General features: G+C 36.7%; 1 protein-coding gene across 1 annotated transcript in view; it reads left to right on the forward strand.

The window, feature by feature from the left end:
• The window catches only part of Anxa10 (annexin A10), a 53,032-nt gene that overhangs the window by 24,702 nt on the left and 9,620 nt on the right, over positions 1-18,710 (forward strand). Inside the window, exons 4-8 of the mRNA XM_057753101.1 lie at positions 5,734-5,847; positions 7,876-7,966; positions 9,863-9,942; positions 18,277-18,330; positions 18,424-18,517. Of these exons, the coding sequence (XP_057609084.1) occupies positions 5,734-5,847; positions 7,876-7,966; positions 9,863-9,942; positions 18,277-18,330; positions 18,424-18,517 (433 nt within the window). The remainder of the gene's footprint in view (positions 1-5,733; positions 5,848-7,875; positions 7,967-9,862; positions 9,943-18,276; positions 18,331-18,423; positions 18,518-18,710) is intronic.

Consider the following 18,710-nt stretch of genomic DNA (forward strand, 5'->3'; position numbering starts at 1 on the left):
AAGCATTTACTGTGTAAGCCTTCAAAGAACATTCAAGATCCAAACTGTTCCAATTTCAATATGCTGTACTTCTCTAGAAGACCAAATAGTCGTTATTCTCATAAGACAAAAATCAACAACCCATGTATCCACTAGAAATGACGCAATAAATAAAATGCGACAGTGCCTGTGCAGAGTAGCTATGTGAAGGAGCATTCTCTTACTGCAGCAAAGTAGCACCGGTCTCACAAATGTCTTTGTAATGAAACACAATTGTGTGTTTGCACAGGGGTCACACACTGAGTAGAATTAAGAGAGATTCTAACCTTCCATCTATGAGCTTGCCTTTTGAGTATTTCAGTAATAGGCCTTATTTTGTGATTAATTAGGAAAAGGAATCTAAGTTGAAAACACATGAAAGTGTTCCCCCAAGTCTATTCAAACAAAGATGTCACACTCCCTTTGGCCCCATTGGACCCATTTGAAGATGCAAATAAAAGGAACCGTGGATGAGAAAGCGTTATTTCATTTTTAATTTAATCAGAGTGGTCAGAAAGGGTTTGGTGGTGGCACAGAACAGCTCAATTTGAAAAGCAAGTACTTATTAGCTTAATGGAAGGCCAAGCTGTGATTCCAACAGAGCCTGCTTCAGGCCAAGGTTTCAGTAAAGAGGAAATCAGAAGCAATGAGGCTGGGGAAAGTCACACTCCAATGGTTGCACCTGAGAAGTTATTTATGTAGCTCCAAGTGAGAATTTAAGGCTCTAATTAGGAAGCCGATTTGAGTGTTCCTCTTTGAACTTTCAAAGTATACTTATTTAAATGTACAATTCAATATTTATCTTCCCAGCTGAAGGCACAGTCTCCTTCCTGGTGCCCTGATAATAACATTCTATTCCTATCTCAATAGGCCTCACCCTGCTGTACACTGTGCCCAGGTTATTACCCTGATTTCTGCACCCTCTAATCATGGGAGGCTGCTGGGAGCAGAGCTTGCTTTCCTTGTTTGTTTTCAAACTGCCGAGAATAACTACAAACAAACAATGGTTGAATTACATGCTGCCTTATCCATTCAGTCGCTCATTTTGTCCTTAGTTTGTACTTAGCAGTTAGCAGGCACAGCTACAGGGGCTGATGAAAGAACTATGGAGAAAGGGGGTCAAATCTCTGCCATGGTGGAGCCACTCCATGCCTTGGTGAGAAGGACCATTACTAGTAAAACATGTCAGTTTGAAGACAGTAGGTACTGTGGAGTAAAGAGAAAGCCAGATGAGAAATGTGAGGACTGCTGGACTAAGTGGCTATATGGGTTTTTCAGAAAAGGCTGCAGGGGTGAGGGTACAGAGGGGAAGAACATAAAAGGTGGAGTGAAGTCCAAAGTCAGACAGCAAAGCAGATCCGCTGTTCCAGAAGCAAGGGGATGACCACCACAGCTAGAGTTGGCCAATCAGGAGCAAGAACAAGAGCGATGAGGGCCAAGAGGTGATCAGAATGTATCATGAATCATGTCGACCCTGATAAGAATGTGCCTGTATAGTTACATGCAATGACATATCCTGTGTCTGCTTTCTTTAGAGATAAACCACAAACAATATAGAAGGATGACGGTGTTTATTTTGGTGTGGGGGAACATTTAAGGCAGAAGAATGATTTTCTGATTAGTGTTTCTACAGATTATTATCGTCAGATTTTTAAAGAGAAGATAGGGAATAAGCACAGAAGGAAAACTCCCTAGATGCCTGCTCTGTTACTGTAGAAGAAAGATGATGGCCTGGCCAGGGTTTCCAGAAGTGGAAGCAGCAACAGTTGCTTATCAACACGCTGCTTAACAAGCACAGGGGCTGAGCAAAGCATTGGGTGACGTCATCGCATGAACCTCATAGACTTGCTCAAATAATGAAACCAAGAGTCACTAAGCGATGAAAACCACCTCACCCCCCGCTGCGTTCTTACAGAATCACCATATGTGCAACCCACGGAGTATGACTGTGTTTCCCAGTTAGAGACAACAGACTGTGCTGACAGTCGAACTTGGTAAAAAATAAGAGAGGAAAGATAACAGGCAGAACTCTGAGCTGTGGAGATAGAAAGAGACAGAAACTAGGAAGACAGGGAGATGGAAACTATACTGTAGTGTGACCGTTTATAGCCAAAGACTGCTTATTTGTAAGCATTGTTTAATAGTTTGGAGGGAATGACATTTTAGGAGTATATTTTGAAGTCTTAAAAATATTATTAAACAATTTCATTCAAGTCTTGTAATGCTTAGACCAGTCCTGTGAGAGGGGGGCTGCTGTTTTCTTTACTCAGCGTAATGAAAATACAAAGAAACTTAGTAATAGTCTTTCAGTCTCATGACAATAATTTAAACAAGATTAATAGCTATAACAATGTCAGTATAGGGTGTCTGATACATATGGCTTCTGTCACAAAACTGTTATTTAACTGAATTGGACGGAAATAGAAAACACTATCCTGAGTGAGGTGAGCCAGACCCAAAAAGAGGAACATGGGATGTACTCACTCATATTTGGTTTCTAGCCATGAATAGGGGACATTGAGCCTATTATGCGTGATCCTAGAGAAGTTAATTAAGAAGGTGAACCCTAAGAAAAACATTTAGGCGATGAAAGGAGACAGAGACAAAGACCCACATTGGAGCACCGGACTGAAATCTCAAGGTCCAAATCAAGAGCAGGAGACAGAGCATGAGCAAGAAAGTCAGGACCGCGAGGGGTGCACCCACACACTGAGACAATGGGGATGTTCTATCAGGAACTCACCAAGGCCAGCTGGCCTGGGTCTGAAAAAGCATGGGATAAAACCGGACTCGCTGAACATAGCAGACAATGAGGACTACTGAGAGCTCAAGAACAATGGCAATAGGTTTTTGATCCTACTGTACGTACTGGCTTTGTGGGAGCCTAGGCAGTTTGGATGCTCACCTTACTAGACCTGAATGGAGGTGGGTGGTCCTTGGACTTCCCACAGGGCAGGGAACCGGGATTACTCTTAGGGATGATGAGGGAGGGGAACTTGATGGGGAAGGGGGAGGGAAATGGGAGGTGGTGGCAGGGAGAAGGCAGAAATCTTTAATAAATAAATAAATAAATAAATAAATAAAAATAAAAAAATAAACTTACTCTAGCTCTCTTTTTCTCTCTCACATACATCACTACAAACTATAGATATATATCGCCATCTAGTGGCAATTCTAACCTCGGTTTGCATACACGATATTTGTCTATGGATTGAGAGAAGTGATCAAACAAATGTGCGTCTCGCTGAACATAATGGACAATGAGGACTACTGAGAACTGAAGAACAATGGCAATGGGTTCTTGATCCTATTGCATGTAATGGCTTTGTGGGAGCCCAGGTAGTTTGGATGCTCACCTTAATAGACCTGGATGGAGGTGGGTGGTCCTTGGACCTCCCACAGGGCAGAGAAACCTGCTTGCTCTTTGGGCTGAGGAGGAAGGAAGACTTGATTGGGGGAGGGGGAGGGAACGGGAGGTGGTGGCGGGGAAGAGGCAGAAATCTTTAATAATTAAATTAATTAATTAATAAAAAAATCAGCAAGGAAAAAAAAAATAAAATAAAATCTGTTGTAAATTGAAAAAAAAAAAAAAAAAAAAGCTAAACCAAAGACTTGATGTGCTAACACTATCTTTAGCTTAAATAGTACGTTTATTCTCTGCACATAACCAAAACTATTTCTTTTTCTACATTATTTATTCATGTGTTTGTGTATTCTTTTATTTTTACGTATTCATTTAGATATTACGCATCTTCTATCTATACGTTTTGTACACAACCCTGTTGTACAGAAAAATGCTGAGTTTAAAAGGTTTTGAGACAATGTGTGTGTTAATAGACACTGAAAAAAATATATGCATATGAAGTTTTATTACATACCTAGATCATTATAATAAAATAAATTTAAAATTATACGGCTTTCAAATAAGGAATCAGCTTAGGGTTAAAGGAAGGCTGGTAGGCCAGGAGCCAATCCCTGTGTCTCAGGGTTGCATCCACTGCCTGAACCTTCTTATCTCTTCTGAATGGCATAGGGAATCTGTCCATGTGTATTCACATTTTCAATGCACTGCTTTATACCTCATTGAACACAAACTCCGCATTCACAAAATATATGTCATACTCACTCTCTAGGCTCCCCATAACCTACATTCCAGTACAAAACAGACTGCCTGGCCTTGGTGACACACACCTGTAATCACAGCATTAAGGAGGCCGAGGCAGGAGGATAGAGAATTCAAAGCCAACCTAGCTAAGCAGTAAGACGTTTTTGAAAAACTACAAATAGACCACATCAAGGCACTGTCTCTTATTTCTCTCCTGAACAGTGCACTACTTATATTTAATTATAGATTTGATGCAGAGACTCAAAATTCTTTTCATATCAAAATCCCTTTTGGGAGATAGCAGCAATAAATCATGGTTATTTAAACCCTCACACTCTCTCATCTACTTTGTTCAGATCCCCGTTTTTCAGGAGCATTTTTATGTGTCTTGAAAACAGGTTGGAATGAACAATGTCTGAGTCTCCAGAAACATTTAGATTTCAAATCAACTTGATACTGACTTATAGTTTGAGGACTCCATACAGACATCCTACTTTACCTGACCAATGTCTTCTCTGTCTTTCAAGTTTATCTCTTCTGATAATGACTTAGCCTTGTAAATAAAGTCTGAAATGTTTGGATTTATTCTAGTAGAGTTTGTTATGACTCAGTAATAGTGTAAAATACTAAATACGGCTGTACACTTTTAAGTAAATCTAGATACACTTTACAGGTTTTAGCAAAACCGAATAAACGCTAAACATCTCTCAATTGTCTTGATCAACATTCAGAAATATAATTTAGGGGGGCTAGAGAGATGGCTCAGAGGTTAAGAGCATTGCCTGTTCTTCCAAAGGTCCTGAGTTCAATTCCCAGCAATCACATGATGGCTCACAACCATCTGTAATGGAGTCTGGTGCCCTCTTCTGGCCTGCAGGCATACACACAGACAGAATATTGTATACATAATAAATAAATAAATATTAAGAAAACTTTAAATAAAAAAAGAAAGAAATATAATTTATAAGTTTTTAATTTCTTCACATACCAGAAAAAATAGAAAGCAAAAGCTAAAGTATTGGTTTAATACTTTGTACTTGTATTCCAAAAACTAAAATCTAACATGTATGTTTTGCTCTTGAAGTATTTAATATTCATGATCTTAAATAATGTGACTGTTATTTGAGAAATGTGTATGATTAATCAATTTCTGTAAGGTTTTAGTCCACTAAATAACCAAGTACACCCTACTAAAAAAGATTTACATAATGAGAAACTAAAGTAAAACATATTTTATTTAAGGTTTGGCGATTCATTAGTTCTATTCAGGAGACTAAAGACCCCAAACTGAAATGCTTGCAGGTTCAATGTTTATTTTTACAAGAAAACCAGAAGAGGCATGAGAGTTGGGGAGTATAGAAAGAAATAGTTCCTGTGCTGGTGTGACTAAAAGTTCCACATGATCTGTCATTGTCAGATGGAATTAAAGTAGTCATTTCATTTTCAACCCTCCAATCCATTGTCCGGCATAACCCAAGGGTATGTGTCAAAACCAAACCACACTTATATTCTAATACTAGAGAAAGGACATTTTCATATAAGACTGCTCACAGTCATATTTCTCTTGTAAACTGGGGTTATAAATTTTATGTTTCCTTCTTCCTCCATAGGACCTGATTGCAGATCTGAAGGAGCAACTTTCATCTCACTTCAAAGAAGTGATGGTGGGCCTGATGTACCCCCCACCATCTTACGATGCTCATGAACTCTGGCATGCCATGAAGGTAGTGATTGACCCAATAGTACACCTGCGTCAGACACAAACTGATCCAATAATACATCTATGACAGGGACAGGCTCAGATTTCAACAGAGATTTCCTTGGGATGGTCCTGTAGTTTATGATTGGGAAGACAAAGCGGTGGTGGCGCACGCCTTTAATCCCAGCACTTGGGAGGCAGAGGCAGGCGGATCTCTGTGAGTTCGAGACCAGCCTGGTCTACAAGAGCTAGTTCCAGGACAGGCTCCAAAACCACAGAGAAACACTGTCTCGAAAAACCAAAAAAAAAAAAAAAAAAAAAAAAAAAAAAAAGAGAGAATATCTAATATGTACCCGTGGCAACTGTGGTAAAGAGAAGCTTTCTGGGAAAATGGCATCTCTGAGACAACAGGCTGGGGCCAGCGTTTTCCTTGGTAGTAGTGACTCAAACATAGTCATCTCCAAGCTCAACTTCAACAGATATGAGTGAGTTACTCCTCAGAGCTGCTCACTTTTGTCTTTCTTCCATATGTGTTCTCAAATTGAGGAAAATATGCTTAAAAATCACAAGAATCATTTAAATTTACTCATAAACATTTACCTAGGAATCAAAATAAGGAGTGAATCAGAAACAAAGTGTCAAGGATATTGTTATTTTTATGTCCTTAAATTAAATACATATGGGAAATACTGCTGAGGTGCATTAAAATTTTACTTCTAAGGAATTATGACCTTACAGAAAAGTCATTTTCATGAAATGAATTACAGATTTGTTACAGATTTTATTGTATGAGAATATAGGAGAAAGGGGGCCTTGACTTCTTTCAAATGCTGGTATTAGACTCGTGGAGACAGTTAAAATTCTTCATTGTGTGCTTTCTTTATTATTTTATTGATTTTTATTGAGCTCTACATTTCTCTCTGCTCTCTTCCCCTTCAACCCTCCCCCCAAATCCCCATGCTCCCAACTCAGGAGATCTTGTCTTTTTCTACTTCCCATGTAGATTAGATTTATGTATGTCTCTCTTAGAGTCCTCATTGTTGGCAGAGTTTTCTAGGATTGTGATTTTAACACTGGTTTTCTTTGTTTTATGATTAAAAGCCATTTATGAGTGAGTACATGTGATAATTGTCTTTCTGGGTCTGGGTTACCTCACTCAAAATGATGTTTTCTAGCTACATCCATTTTCCTGCAAAATTCAAGATGTTGTTATTTTTTCCTGCTGTGTAGTGCTCCATAGTCTGCTTTCTAAACACCAGATTACTACAATACGTGACAAAGATGAGGTTTAAGCAAGAGACAAAAAGTTGAAGACACATTAATTTTAATTATAATATTCACTGATCAGTACAGTGATTTTATAAAATTCCAGGCAATCACAATTTTTCAAATTTTACATGCCAATCCTATTTCTTGTGAAACTATGCTAGAAAACTAACTGTAAGAATGAGGTTATATATGACTGTTGAGAGAAAATTAGCAAGAATTCTCAACACTTCACAAAATCTTAGTGTGTCCCAAGGACTTTCTGCAAGAGATGTGCCACCTTTAAGACCATAATCACAGATTAGAATCTTGTATGCTCTAAGATACTGCAGAACACAGCCAGTTTCAGTGCTGTGGCAATCTGAGCACAGTTCCCCAGCCAGGGGGATGCAAGCACAGGTCACCAAAATATACTCGATAAATTATGAGACCTGTGTTCTAATTTCAAAATACTTAAGAGCTGGTATTCCAACAACACATGAAGTTTCAAATTCCACTTAAGAGGAAAGCGGAAGCATTTGGTGTGCTTTACTGTGTTGATTGGGAGTGCCCATACTGTTGTTTTAGGTCAAGGAAGGAAATTCCAGCAGACAGATGATATCATCTTTCCAGGGACATCAAACAATGGACAGTTGACACAGACCTGAGAGTGAGCAGAGTTTTATCCTGAATGTTCTTTCTTTCTTCTCTGCCACCTCTAAGAATACCATGAATGCTTTGTTCTGGTATTGTACAGAAAGTAATCTATTATTCCAGATAAATATTCATATTTCTCTCTCACTTTTAGGGTGCAGGCACTGATGAGAACTGCCTCATTGAAATATTAGCTTCAAGAACAAATGGGGAGATTTTCCAGATGCGAGAAGCGTACCTTTTACGTAAGAAAATACATGAATAAGTATATATTATGTACATGTGCAATTATACTTTTCAAGTAACACATAAAAGTATTTCATTTTATGTATTTTTAAATCCTTTTAAGGCACCCATCTGGTTTATTTCTCTGTTACTGTGATAAAACACTGACCAAAAGTAAGTAGACAGGGGCAGATTATTTGACCTTCCGGTCCCAGTCCATCTATGATAAAAGTCAGTAACTCAAACAGGAATCTGGAGGAAAGAACTGAAGCAGAGATTGTGGAGGAGCACTCCCTACTGACCTGCTTCTCCTGACTTGCTCAGTAACTTACCTTGTCTAGCCCTGACCCATATGTGCAGAGATGGCACCATCCACAATAGGCTGTGCCCGCCTACCTCGATTCGCAATCAAGAAAATTTCACTACAGACATGCCGACACACCAGTCCGAAGAAATCATTTCTTTAAATGAAGGTCCGTCCTCCCAGATGAGTCAAGATGACAACCAAGATTAGGCAAGACAGATTCTCTGACAATTGAAATATGACTCACTGGAATAGAATGGTTTTTGTTTTTGTTTTTTTTTTTTTTTTGAAGCCCTGGAGTAGGTGAGAAGGAGGATGGGAAGGTTGATCAACAGGTATATTGTCATATACTGGAGGAATAAGTTCTGATAGCCTGTTGAACAAGACAGTGAAGAACAATAATAATAATGTATTTTATACCTCAAGGTAGCCAACAGAAAGGAGTGATTGCATCAAATAATAATAAGTGGTGGACATCATTACACAATGTAATCATGATTTTTACCATTATATTGTACTATATAAGTATATACAACAATTATTTATCAATCAAAGACTAAAATATGGAAGCCAATAAATATAATGAATGCTAATCAATCAAAACCAATGTGTTCATTAAATAAAAATAATTATTATTATACTGAAAATGGAATAATTCCCTAGGAAATCAAGCAAATTTTCCTTAAATGTGATTACAAATATCTATGAGGTAGATGCTTTAGCATGACAGGAAGTGCCCTGCACTTTGATTCAGATGTGTGTTATCCTTTACCAAAGAGACATCTTGAGTATAAACAAAATACAGCAAGCAGTGACCATTGCAGTGACATTTTCTTTCTTAATATCACCATCCCTGCAAATTACCTCAAAATTAAACGTTTTCACATTTTAAAATGAAAAGGCAATAATTTTCATGTTAAAAATGTGTAATGCCTTGATTTTTGCACCATTGTATATTGTGAACATCGAGAATTCCTTACAGTCAACCATCACACTTCAAAAAAACAAAAAAGAAAAGAAAAGAAACCCAAGACTTTCTTTTTTTAAGATTTATTTATTAATTATATATACAACATTCTGTCTGCATGTCTGCTGTAGCCCAGAAGAGGGCACCAGATCTCATTACAGATGGTTGTGAGCCACAATGTGGTTACTGGGAATTGAACTCAGGACCTCTAGAAGAACAGCCAGTGCTCTTAACTTGAGCCATCTCTCCCCCGCAAGACTTTCTGAAGGAGAATGAAATAACTTTCACTTGAAACATTAAGATGAGATGGAGCACTTGGGGAGAATGGTTAACCCAGCCAACAGTCGACAACATGGTAAAAAACAACCCCAATCTACAGAATAAGAGACTGACAAGTGATTTCCAATCTTCTTTTTCAATGTTGGCTCAAAATTAGCTCTTCAGTAAAACAGACCTAGGTTGATATTACCATTAGAATACAGGTGCTTATGATATTACCATTAGAATACAGACAGTTTATGATACAAAAAACAGTAAACTGACTAAAGGTTTCCTCATCCTTAACATTCAGTAGCATTAGCTATGTAAAGCCCAATGATATGAGGTTGTGTAATAACCTTTTAACATGGATATTTTAATACTCAGAATACAGCAATAACCTTCAAGAGGACATTTATTCAGAGACCTCGGGACACTTCAGAGATACTCTCATGAACTTGGTTCAGGTATGACATTGCAAAATCATAACATTTTATACTCTTTAAAATGGGCACATTTCATCCTCACTAAATACGACAGAAAATCCAGTTTATTACAGTTCGTTCATACATTCTATGTAACAGCATTTACTATCAGCAAAGTTCAAATCACTTAATTTAAAACTTGACTGACATCCAAAACCACAGAGAAACCCTGTCTCGAAAAACAAAAACAAAAAAAAAACAACAACAAAAAAAAACTTGACTGACATAGTTCATAAGTATGACTGTCAATTCTGTCTTAAAACATTGCAAATCTACTATGTTCCAAACTATTACAAGCACATATATGTGTATAAATGATTATTTAGAAAACTTAAATTTTGACTTTTTATTTATAACTGAATTAGAAATCAAGTCCAGATTTTTTTTGCAACTAAAATATTTTATGTGTATGGGTGTTTTATCTACATCTATATCTACATACCACATGCATGCCTGGTGCCCACAGGTGCCAGAAAAACTCATAAGATTCCCAGAAACTGGGGTTACAATGAATGTGAGCCAACTGTAGCTGCTGAGAATTGAACCCAAGTCCTCAAAAAGAACAGCTAGTGCTCTTAACCTTTGAACTATCTCTGTCCAATCCTGTATCAAAACAAAACAAAACAAAACAAAACAAAATAAAAAAACTAGTAGATGAGTTGAAGACATACTAAATTTCCTGGGCTGATACTCTGTAATTAATGTTGTATGTCATGTGAATTAATTTCTCATCTAATTCAGTAGAATAGTGTAATACAAATATTCTTAGAAATATTTTGTAAATAAAAAAAACAAAGAGATATATATAGTTTCACAACAAAATGCTTTTCTAACCAGCGCAAGCACCTACGTTTAAGGTCCAGCAGCACAAAAGTGTGTGTGTGTGCATGTGTGTATATGTGTGTGAGCATGTTTGTGTGTGAGCATATGTGAGCATGTATGTTTGTGTATATGTGCACTAATTATCCAAGAAACCAGTACAATGAAATGCAGAATTGAATTTGCTCTTATTGTATTTTACTGCTAGCAAAAGATCTCAATGTACCCTTTACCAATTCTATTATACTATACATTACCAAAGAGGAACCTTAGTTAAAATTAAAATTATATCTTGTCATTTATCTTTTTTACTATAATGACTAAATGGTATGCAATTATTTCTATCCAATTAACATTTCTCAGCAATGTTCCACAAATTAATTGTAATAACAGTAATATTTTAAAATATAATCATCTTTTAGTTTTATATCTGCCTTTGAATGTTCATGTCGTCCTGTCGAGTAGATGTGTTCAGTAATTCAAGTAGAGTTAGTGTTTAGTACTTAAACAGTAATGAAAAAGAACAAAACCTTGCAGGTTCAGAAGACATCTCGAAGGCCGTGGACTTTTCTTTCATTTTAGGAAATGTGTGTTATGGTGTGGATTCTTTGGCATGTATGTTATACTGATTGTGTTCTGGTGTGTGTATCTGTTATAGTGTGCCTAAAGTAAAACAACAATTTATGAATCTGCAAGCTTTTCCTTTATAAATCAAAAAATATCAGCCCAGTAATTAGCAAAACAAATTTATTAGCCATAGAAACAAAAAAGGCACTAAAAGTTATAGAATTCCATACACGATAGTGTGCATTGGAGAAAAGAATCCACTGCCTTTGAAGAAGAGAGCATAAATAAGTGTCCTTTACAATAAAGTAAGGAGAGAAGTGCCTGGGATATACATTCTTTTTCTTGAATTTTTTTTTACATTTTTAGATTAATATAATTACAATGTTTCCACGTTCCCTTTCTTCTCTTCAAATCCTTCAATATACCCTCCTTCTATATATTAAAAATTATGACCTCATTTTTATTAATTATTGGTGCGTGGGCATGTGTGTATGTTCCTAACTATATGACCTGCTCAGACGGGAACTGAAGAAATTGAGAAAAGCACACCCAATGGCTACCAAGATGCACATCCTTTCTGGGGAAATCACCAGATGGAACTCAATATGATACTTAATGTATTCATTCTCTTCTCTATAAAGCTCTTTTGCCGATTACTATGCCTTCGTGCATTTTTGAATTAAGATGTATTTATGAGGGTAGCACCTGTACACCACGGTACCAGTGTGAAGGTCAGTGTCTAACTTGTGGGAGCCGGTTACCTCCTTCCACCACATGGGTCCCAGGGATCAAAATCAGGTAATCAGGTTCAACAAGGCTTTTACCCATGAAGACATTTCACCAGCTCCCTGAATTGCTTAACCTGTACATTTCTGTGGCTTTTTCCTCTTGTCCTTTATTGCTCTTGGCTTTCTGTGATTTTCCATGGAGTCTACCATCCTTGAAGGCTCAATTTTGACAAATTTACAAGGGCCAATAGCTTACTACTCAAAAACTAATAGCCAGTGTTTTTTTTTTTTTTTTGAAAATAAGTTCCTAAAGTCAGTTAGACTCAAGCTCAATTACCCACACTCCAAACTTTTTGAGATGTATGTTTTAGATTATTTATTTTTGCATTCTTGCATCCACATTATGTCTCTTTATTTCATAAATGTATGTCTCAACAATAAAACGAGCCAATTATTACTGTAAGGTCAAGTTATATCATGTTCTTTCCTTTCAAGTACTCTGCAACTCTCCAGTCACAAAATTTGGCATGTACAAGGATTTCCCCCTTCTAACTCTTAAAAGAATCAGGTTTTTAAACTTCCTCTCTCTTCTTTAACTTCAGTTTGCAAGACAACTAATTCCTTACCGAGTTCAGCTCCTGGTTTTAACACCTGCTTAAAAGCATAGGACAAATAAATTCCATTTCTCAAGGTCACGTGAAGACCTGAACAGCCGCTTCTGATGAGAGCTTCTTCCGCCCGCACAGGTTCAGGCTCCTTCGCTCATTTTCTCTACACATTCCTTAAGTCACTTCCCCCTCCAGAATCAACAACACAGTGGAGGGTTCTGCATGGGACATTTGGAATTTTGTTATATTGGGTAGAGTTTTTCCCCTTAATTTTAATTAAGCATTCTCTAAATTTAGAAGGAAGATCACATTTTTTTTTTACTGTAAGGTAATGATGCTAAGTAATGTAAATTAAAACAACAGTTTCCAGAGACTCTTCTATATAGCTGAATTATAGTTGAGCAAGAGGAAAAGATAATCGGTCTATCTATTTATCTATCTATCTATGTTGTGTCTGTCTGTCTGTCTGTGTTGTGTCTGTCTGTGTGTGTGTTTGTGTCTGAGTGTCTGGGTGTGGGTCTGGGTGTGTGTCTATGTCTGTGTGTGTCTGTGTGTCTGTGTATGTGTATGTGTGTATGTGTGTCTGTGTGTATGTCTGTGTGTGTCTGTGTATATGTCTGTGTGTGTCTCTGTATGTGTGTCTGTGTGTATCAGTATGTGTGTCTGTGTCTGTGTATTTGCATGTGTCTGTGTGTGTATGTGTCTGTGTATAGGTCTCTCTGTGTGTGTCTATGTCTGTGTGTATGTCTCTATCTGTGTGTGTCTGTGTGTCTGCGTGTGTGTCAGTGTGTCTATGTGTGTGTTTGTGTGTTGGTGTGTGTGCTTTTCTGTGTCTGTGGGTTGGGGGCTGAGTGGGTTGCAGTGTAAGGGATTACTTTGACACTGAATTTTAGATTGAAAAGATAAATTATTGTTTCTTAAATTTGATATCTGGAGTATGAACATGAACATATTCTCTCTTCCTCTATCTCTGTCTCTCTCTGTCTCTTTGTCTCTCTGTCTGTGTGTGTGTGTGTGTGTGTGTGTATGTGTGTACCCTGGAAGTAGCATGAAGTATAGTATAATTTTCAACATAAGAAAATGAGGCTGAATTGAGCCTTAGACTTTTCAGGGAGCAAGAAACAGTTTACTGTGCACAGTTTAATTTACTGTTTTACCAAAATGTTCTTACTCTTTTTTATTTTTTAATTTTACTTGTTTCTATTCCTTAGCAGTCTGTATGGAAAACAATGTTTATTTAATATTATATGTTTCCATAATTTCATAGTACTATTCTCAAAATGCAAAACACAAAGAATGAAAGCAGTGCATATTTCATGGAGCTAAGTAAACTCAGATAATAGAGAAATCAAATTTCACTAATATATAATTTAATTTGTCTCATTTATTTATAGTGCTTTAGAAGGACAGAAGTTCTATGATGATTCAGAATGCTTACTGTATGACTTTCAATAGGATTTTAGATATAATAAAAATTTTTACTGACTTTGATTACACTTGGTGAAGATTTTACTTGGAGCCCCTAATGTAGAATTTATGATTCTGTAAAGAGATTTGGGGAGTTGAAAGTCAGTTAGCTATCTGTACCAATGTTTGTGGAACACATTTCTGCTGAGAGACTACATTGTGAGCTAATAGTCTCTAACCTCACTGCTGAGGAACACTGCAATTCAGATTGATCTCCTCTACCCTTTTCTCTAACACAGTCAAGTAGATATTTTCTCTGCCTCTGTTTTTCTGTCTTTCTCTCTATTACACATGTGTGTGCATACACACACACACATACACTAAAGGAGATGGATAGATAGATGATAGATAGAGATTAGATAGATAGATAGATAGATAGATAGATAGATAGATAGATAGATGAAAAGTAGGTAGATAGATGATAGATAGATAGATAGATAGATAGATAGATAGATAGATAGATAGATAGATAGATAGACAGACAGACAGAGGTTATCTTTTCCTCTTTCTCCATTAATTCAGTTGTATATCCTTGGATTTATCACTTGACTTAAATTTTGAGACTTAGACTGCTGCTCACCAAATTCATGAATATGAGTTAATTCTTCTTTCAGTTCTTGCACAGTACAAATATTTTATCTTTCTTCCGTGGTGGCAATCACAACATCACATCCTGTGTGCACCCTCATTTTCAGAATTAATGGAAAGGTTGTTCGCAGATTTACTTCTTCAAACATTAAAACTCAGATACATGTTTTCAGCATATGAATGGAGACATAGACTTAGAACATAAGAACTTGAAGGTATTTGTGAGGTGCAAAGGGTGAAAATCACTGCTATGATTTCTGGGAGGAAAATCTTGTACTTCGTCTACACAGGGTTTTCTGCCAAGAAACAACTGAAGGGAAACACACTCATCTTGAAAAAAACTGATGCCAGTGGTTAAGCTGTCCCACACACTTCCTGCAAGCTTTTAGTACGTTTTATTTATGGAAGGTCTAATTATCTGTCAAATTAAAAAAAGATTAGTCTCTTGGAGATTAATTAATCAACATGTGCAAATTACATTGTGGAGAAGTATTTTCTCAAAGAGATGGGAAGCAACTTGATTAAATACTCCAGGCTCACTCCTCATCTTGGTTCACAGGATTCTCTGGAGGGCCCTTTCTGGAATCTGTACATTGATGCGTCCATGGCACTACTGCCATCCTCCTTCTGTTATCAAGTGTAGTCAGGTTTCTGCCTTTAATTTCTCTCTCTTTTTATCTTTCCCTTACTCAAACCCTCTTCTCACATACAGATGGTTACCACTGCAAGTGAGATATTCAAGATGATCACCTTTCTAAGCAAAAGCTCATATAAATAGAACTGCAGAAAATCTCTAGCTAGTTGTCCCATTATTTGTAAGTGAAGGAGTTTAGCTGCATAGTTAAAGATCACACTTCAAAGATCCAGAAAGCAAATATAAAAGTCTGCCATACAAAAGCATTCTTGGACTTACCTAGAAGGATTTCCTTGTTACTTACAATGTGACAAATATAATTTCTGACAATTCAGAATCATCAAAAAACAAACGAGACAAAGTCTTTAGGTCTTGTGAAATTCATATTTATAAAAGCAATTTAAACTACTAGACAATAATGAATAAGGACTTTATAAAGAACTTTTGAAAGCGATGAAAAATGTATCCAATCAGGAAGTAGGAGACAGAAATTGTAGGGCTGAGCAGAGCAGGTAAGTTGAATTGTTGTATAGGCTAAACTGAATAATTTTTAATGAAGCCAAGGAAAAGAAACAAAGACTACATGACGCCCAGTAATGAAAGCACTGAGGGAAAAAAAAAAGACAAAAGTACACAAAAGCCTGCCAAAACACAAGATAAAAACTAGCAGTTACTGTGATAACATTGTCAAATAAATAGTATACATTTACAGAAGATATAATGTTTTAATTGTTTCCTCTTTTTTGTAAATTAAAATTTTTAGAGGAAATTTGAAATAGAGCCCAAGGATATTGGTTGTTAGGAATGAATTTCCATATGATAAACTAGAAACCAGAGCAAACAAAGACATTGATATTTAATGATTGTCCTTCTCTAACTCTTAGACCAGAGACAATTGATTTAATAATTCTAAATTCATTTATTTTTTTATCTCCAAAATAAGGTAGAAATGTAAGAGTGCTAGGGATCTTTCACTGCCATACATTCATAACTTAAAGATAAAATGACACCCATAATCCCACTGGCTAGTAAAATCACTTTCATTCTTTAGATGCTGTCTTCTGTTTCTAAATTTTCAGGACTACAAATTTAGTCATTAAAAAATGTGAGATTTATTTCTCTATGAATAATTATGCTTTTCTAGATGTGTCTAGGTATGTGTTAGCAAAAAATAGAAGAATGGTTAATATTTAATTTAATAAGGCAAATTTAATCCATCTAATACTTTGAGCAGTCAAACTGTATGGATACATATTCAATTTCTTTGATAATTCTATTGAGTTGACTATGCAACTCCATGTTCTCTCTCTATCACTTCTTCTTTCCAAGAAGCTACTAGGTAGAAAGGTGTGTATATGTGATTTATAGGATAAGATGTCTTGGCAAAGGATGGTTTCTCTAGTATAACTGATATTTTCTGCATCCTTTATGATCTTTACTGTGAAATTACATGTCTGAAAAACCCTGAATAGATGATGTAAGGTTTTACTGTCCATGAAATATGTGGAGGTTTCTTAGTACTAACTCTACAAACAAACAGATAGTTAGCTAAGGATACTTTCTCTGTTTGTTTGATCAAAGCTAATTTAGCCTCATCTTTACCTTCTTAGCATCTGAGGAGTCCTGCCTAATGTCTAGCCTTGTCTCCCATGCACTTCTAATCAATGTTTTCTCATTACAACCTTTGAATTACTGTCCTTGTAATGATCATAACCAACACCATTATTCAGGCTTCACCACCAGTTCCTTAACCGAAGTGTAAGTTCATCTAACAAGAAGCATATAAGAAAATTGAGGTACTATTCATGTTAATTAGAAGTTGAGACTAATTCAGAACTAATTCCAATGTCATCAACTCCAGAGAGACACACGCACATCTGCACACATGCACACACACACACACACACAAACACCTTCAGATCTCACTGACTTCACTGGCATGAGTGCTTACATGGCAGGGAAAGGCACTGTATCCTTAGTTTTTTTTCATACTTAGTCATTTCCCTTTCCATACTTTAACAAAAAAATAAAATAAAATAAAAAAAATGAAATTAACTCTGATCACAAACTTCTCCCCTCTCTCTGCTGTCTTGCTTGACCCTGGAGATGACTGAGTCTTACATTGTTTAGTCCTCCTTCCTTCTGTTGGGAAGGTCAAATGAACTCTACTGTTTATATGATAGAGTGGGGGTTAAAAGATTTTACAGAAAATTCTCATTTGCAAAACCTATACTTCATTACTATTTGGTTGTTATATAAATCCTGTTTACAAGCCAGATACTACTATATCTACACCATTGCATTAACAGTCTTAAACTCTGACAAGGGATGGATGCTCCTCATGATGAAGCAAAATACCTCATAGAGATATAGGAAAGGCAAAAATCACTTCAACGTTTTTCACCAAATTCTTCTGTTGCAAAGAAAAGCTCAAAAAGGACCTTACAAAACTACACACTGATTCCTCACATGTTGAAATATCCAAATCAATAATAGAGATTGCAAAGGAGTCACCATTGATTGCAGGTTCTGGGATTTTTGCCCCAGGAGTTCTATATTGTTGCTTGCCATTTTGATTGCATTCTGATGCTCTGAAGACTGACAATAAAGTTTGTTTTGAGTAAGAGGGCAGAGCTAACTGTCCAAAATTGATTATAGATGTTTAAGAAAAAAAAAAAACAGAGGACAGATAGACAGGAAGTAGTTGGGCGGGGCTTAGAAAGGGTCTTGGACCTTTTGGATTGAGGAGCTGAAGTGATAGTAGATTCCTGGTGATTTCTCTCTCACTTCTTACCACAATATCTGACTCCCGATTTTTTATTAATAAAGAATAATTAGATAAATGCTTCACTATATGTTCTGTATATTGAGACCGCCTAAAGGGAAACCCTTGCTTATTTCCCAGGGAAACAGAGAGGAAGGATATGCAGATCCTGCCATGGCTGCTCAGGATGCAATGGTAACTAAGTCTGGCTGTCCCCCTGATTAATAGAGCTTCTGATAGAGCGAATGGACCTTGTTCTGACTCCTTCCTAACTGTGTGATGTTGCAGGTCCTGTGGGAAGCTTGCCAGCAGAAGACTGGGGAGCATAAAACCATGATGCAGATGATCCTATGCAACAAGAGCTACCCACAGCTGTGGCTGGGTAACTAGAAACAGGCTCTTAACAGCTCTTTAACTAATTGACTGGCATACAAGCAACTAGCATGAAAGAGGGACTGTCACTCAGCAATAGAGAATTATGTCTATACAGTATGCCTCATTTAATGGAATTGCTAAAGACTAAAACTCTACCACTAAATTTTCTTCCAATAAATAAATCTCACAGCTTTCACATA

Source organism: Chionomys nivalis, chromosome 20 (genome assembly GCF_950005125.1).
Source record: "Chionomys nivalis chromosome 20, mChiNiv1.1, whole genome shotgun sequence".
In the NCBI taxonomy this organism is placed as follows: Eukaryota; Metazoa; Chordata; class Mammalia; order Rodentia; family Cricetidae; genus Chionomys; species Chionomys nivalis.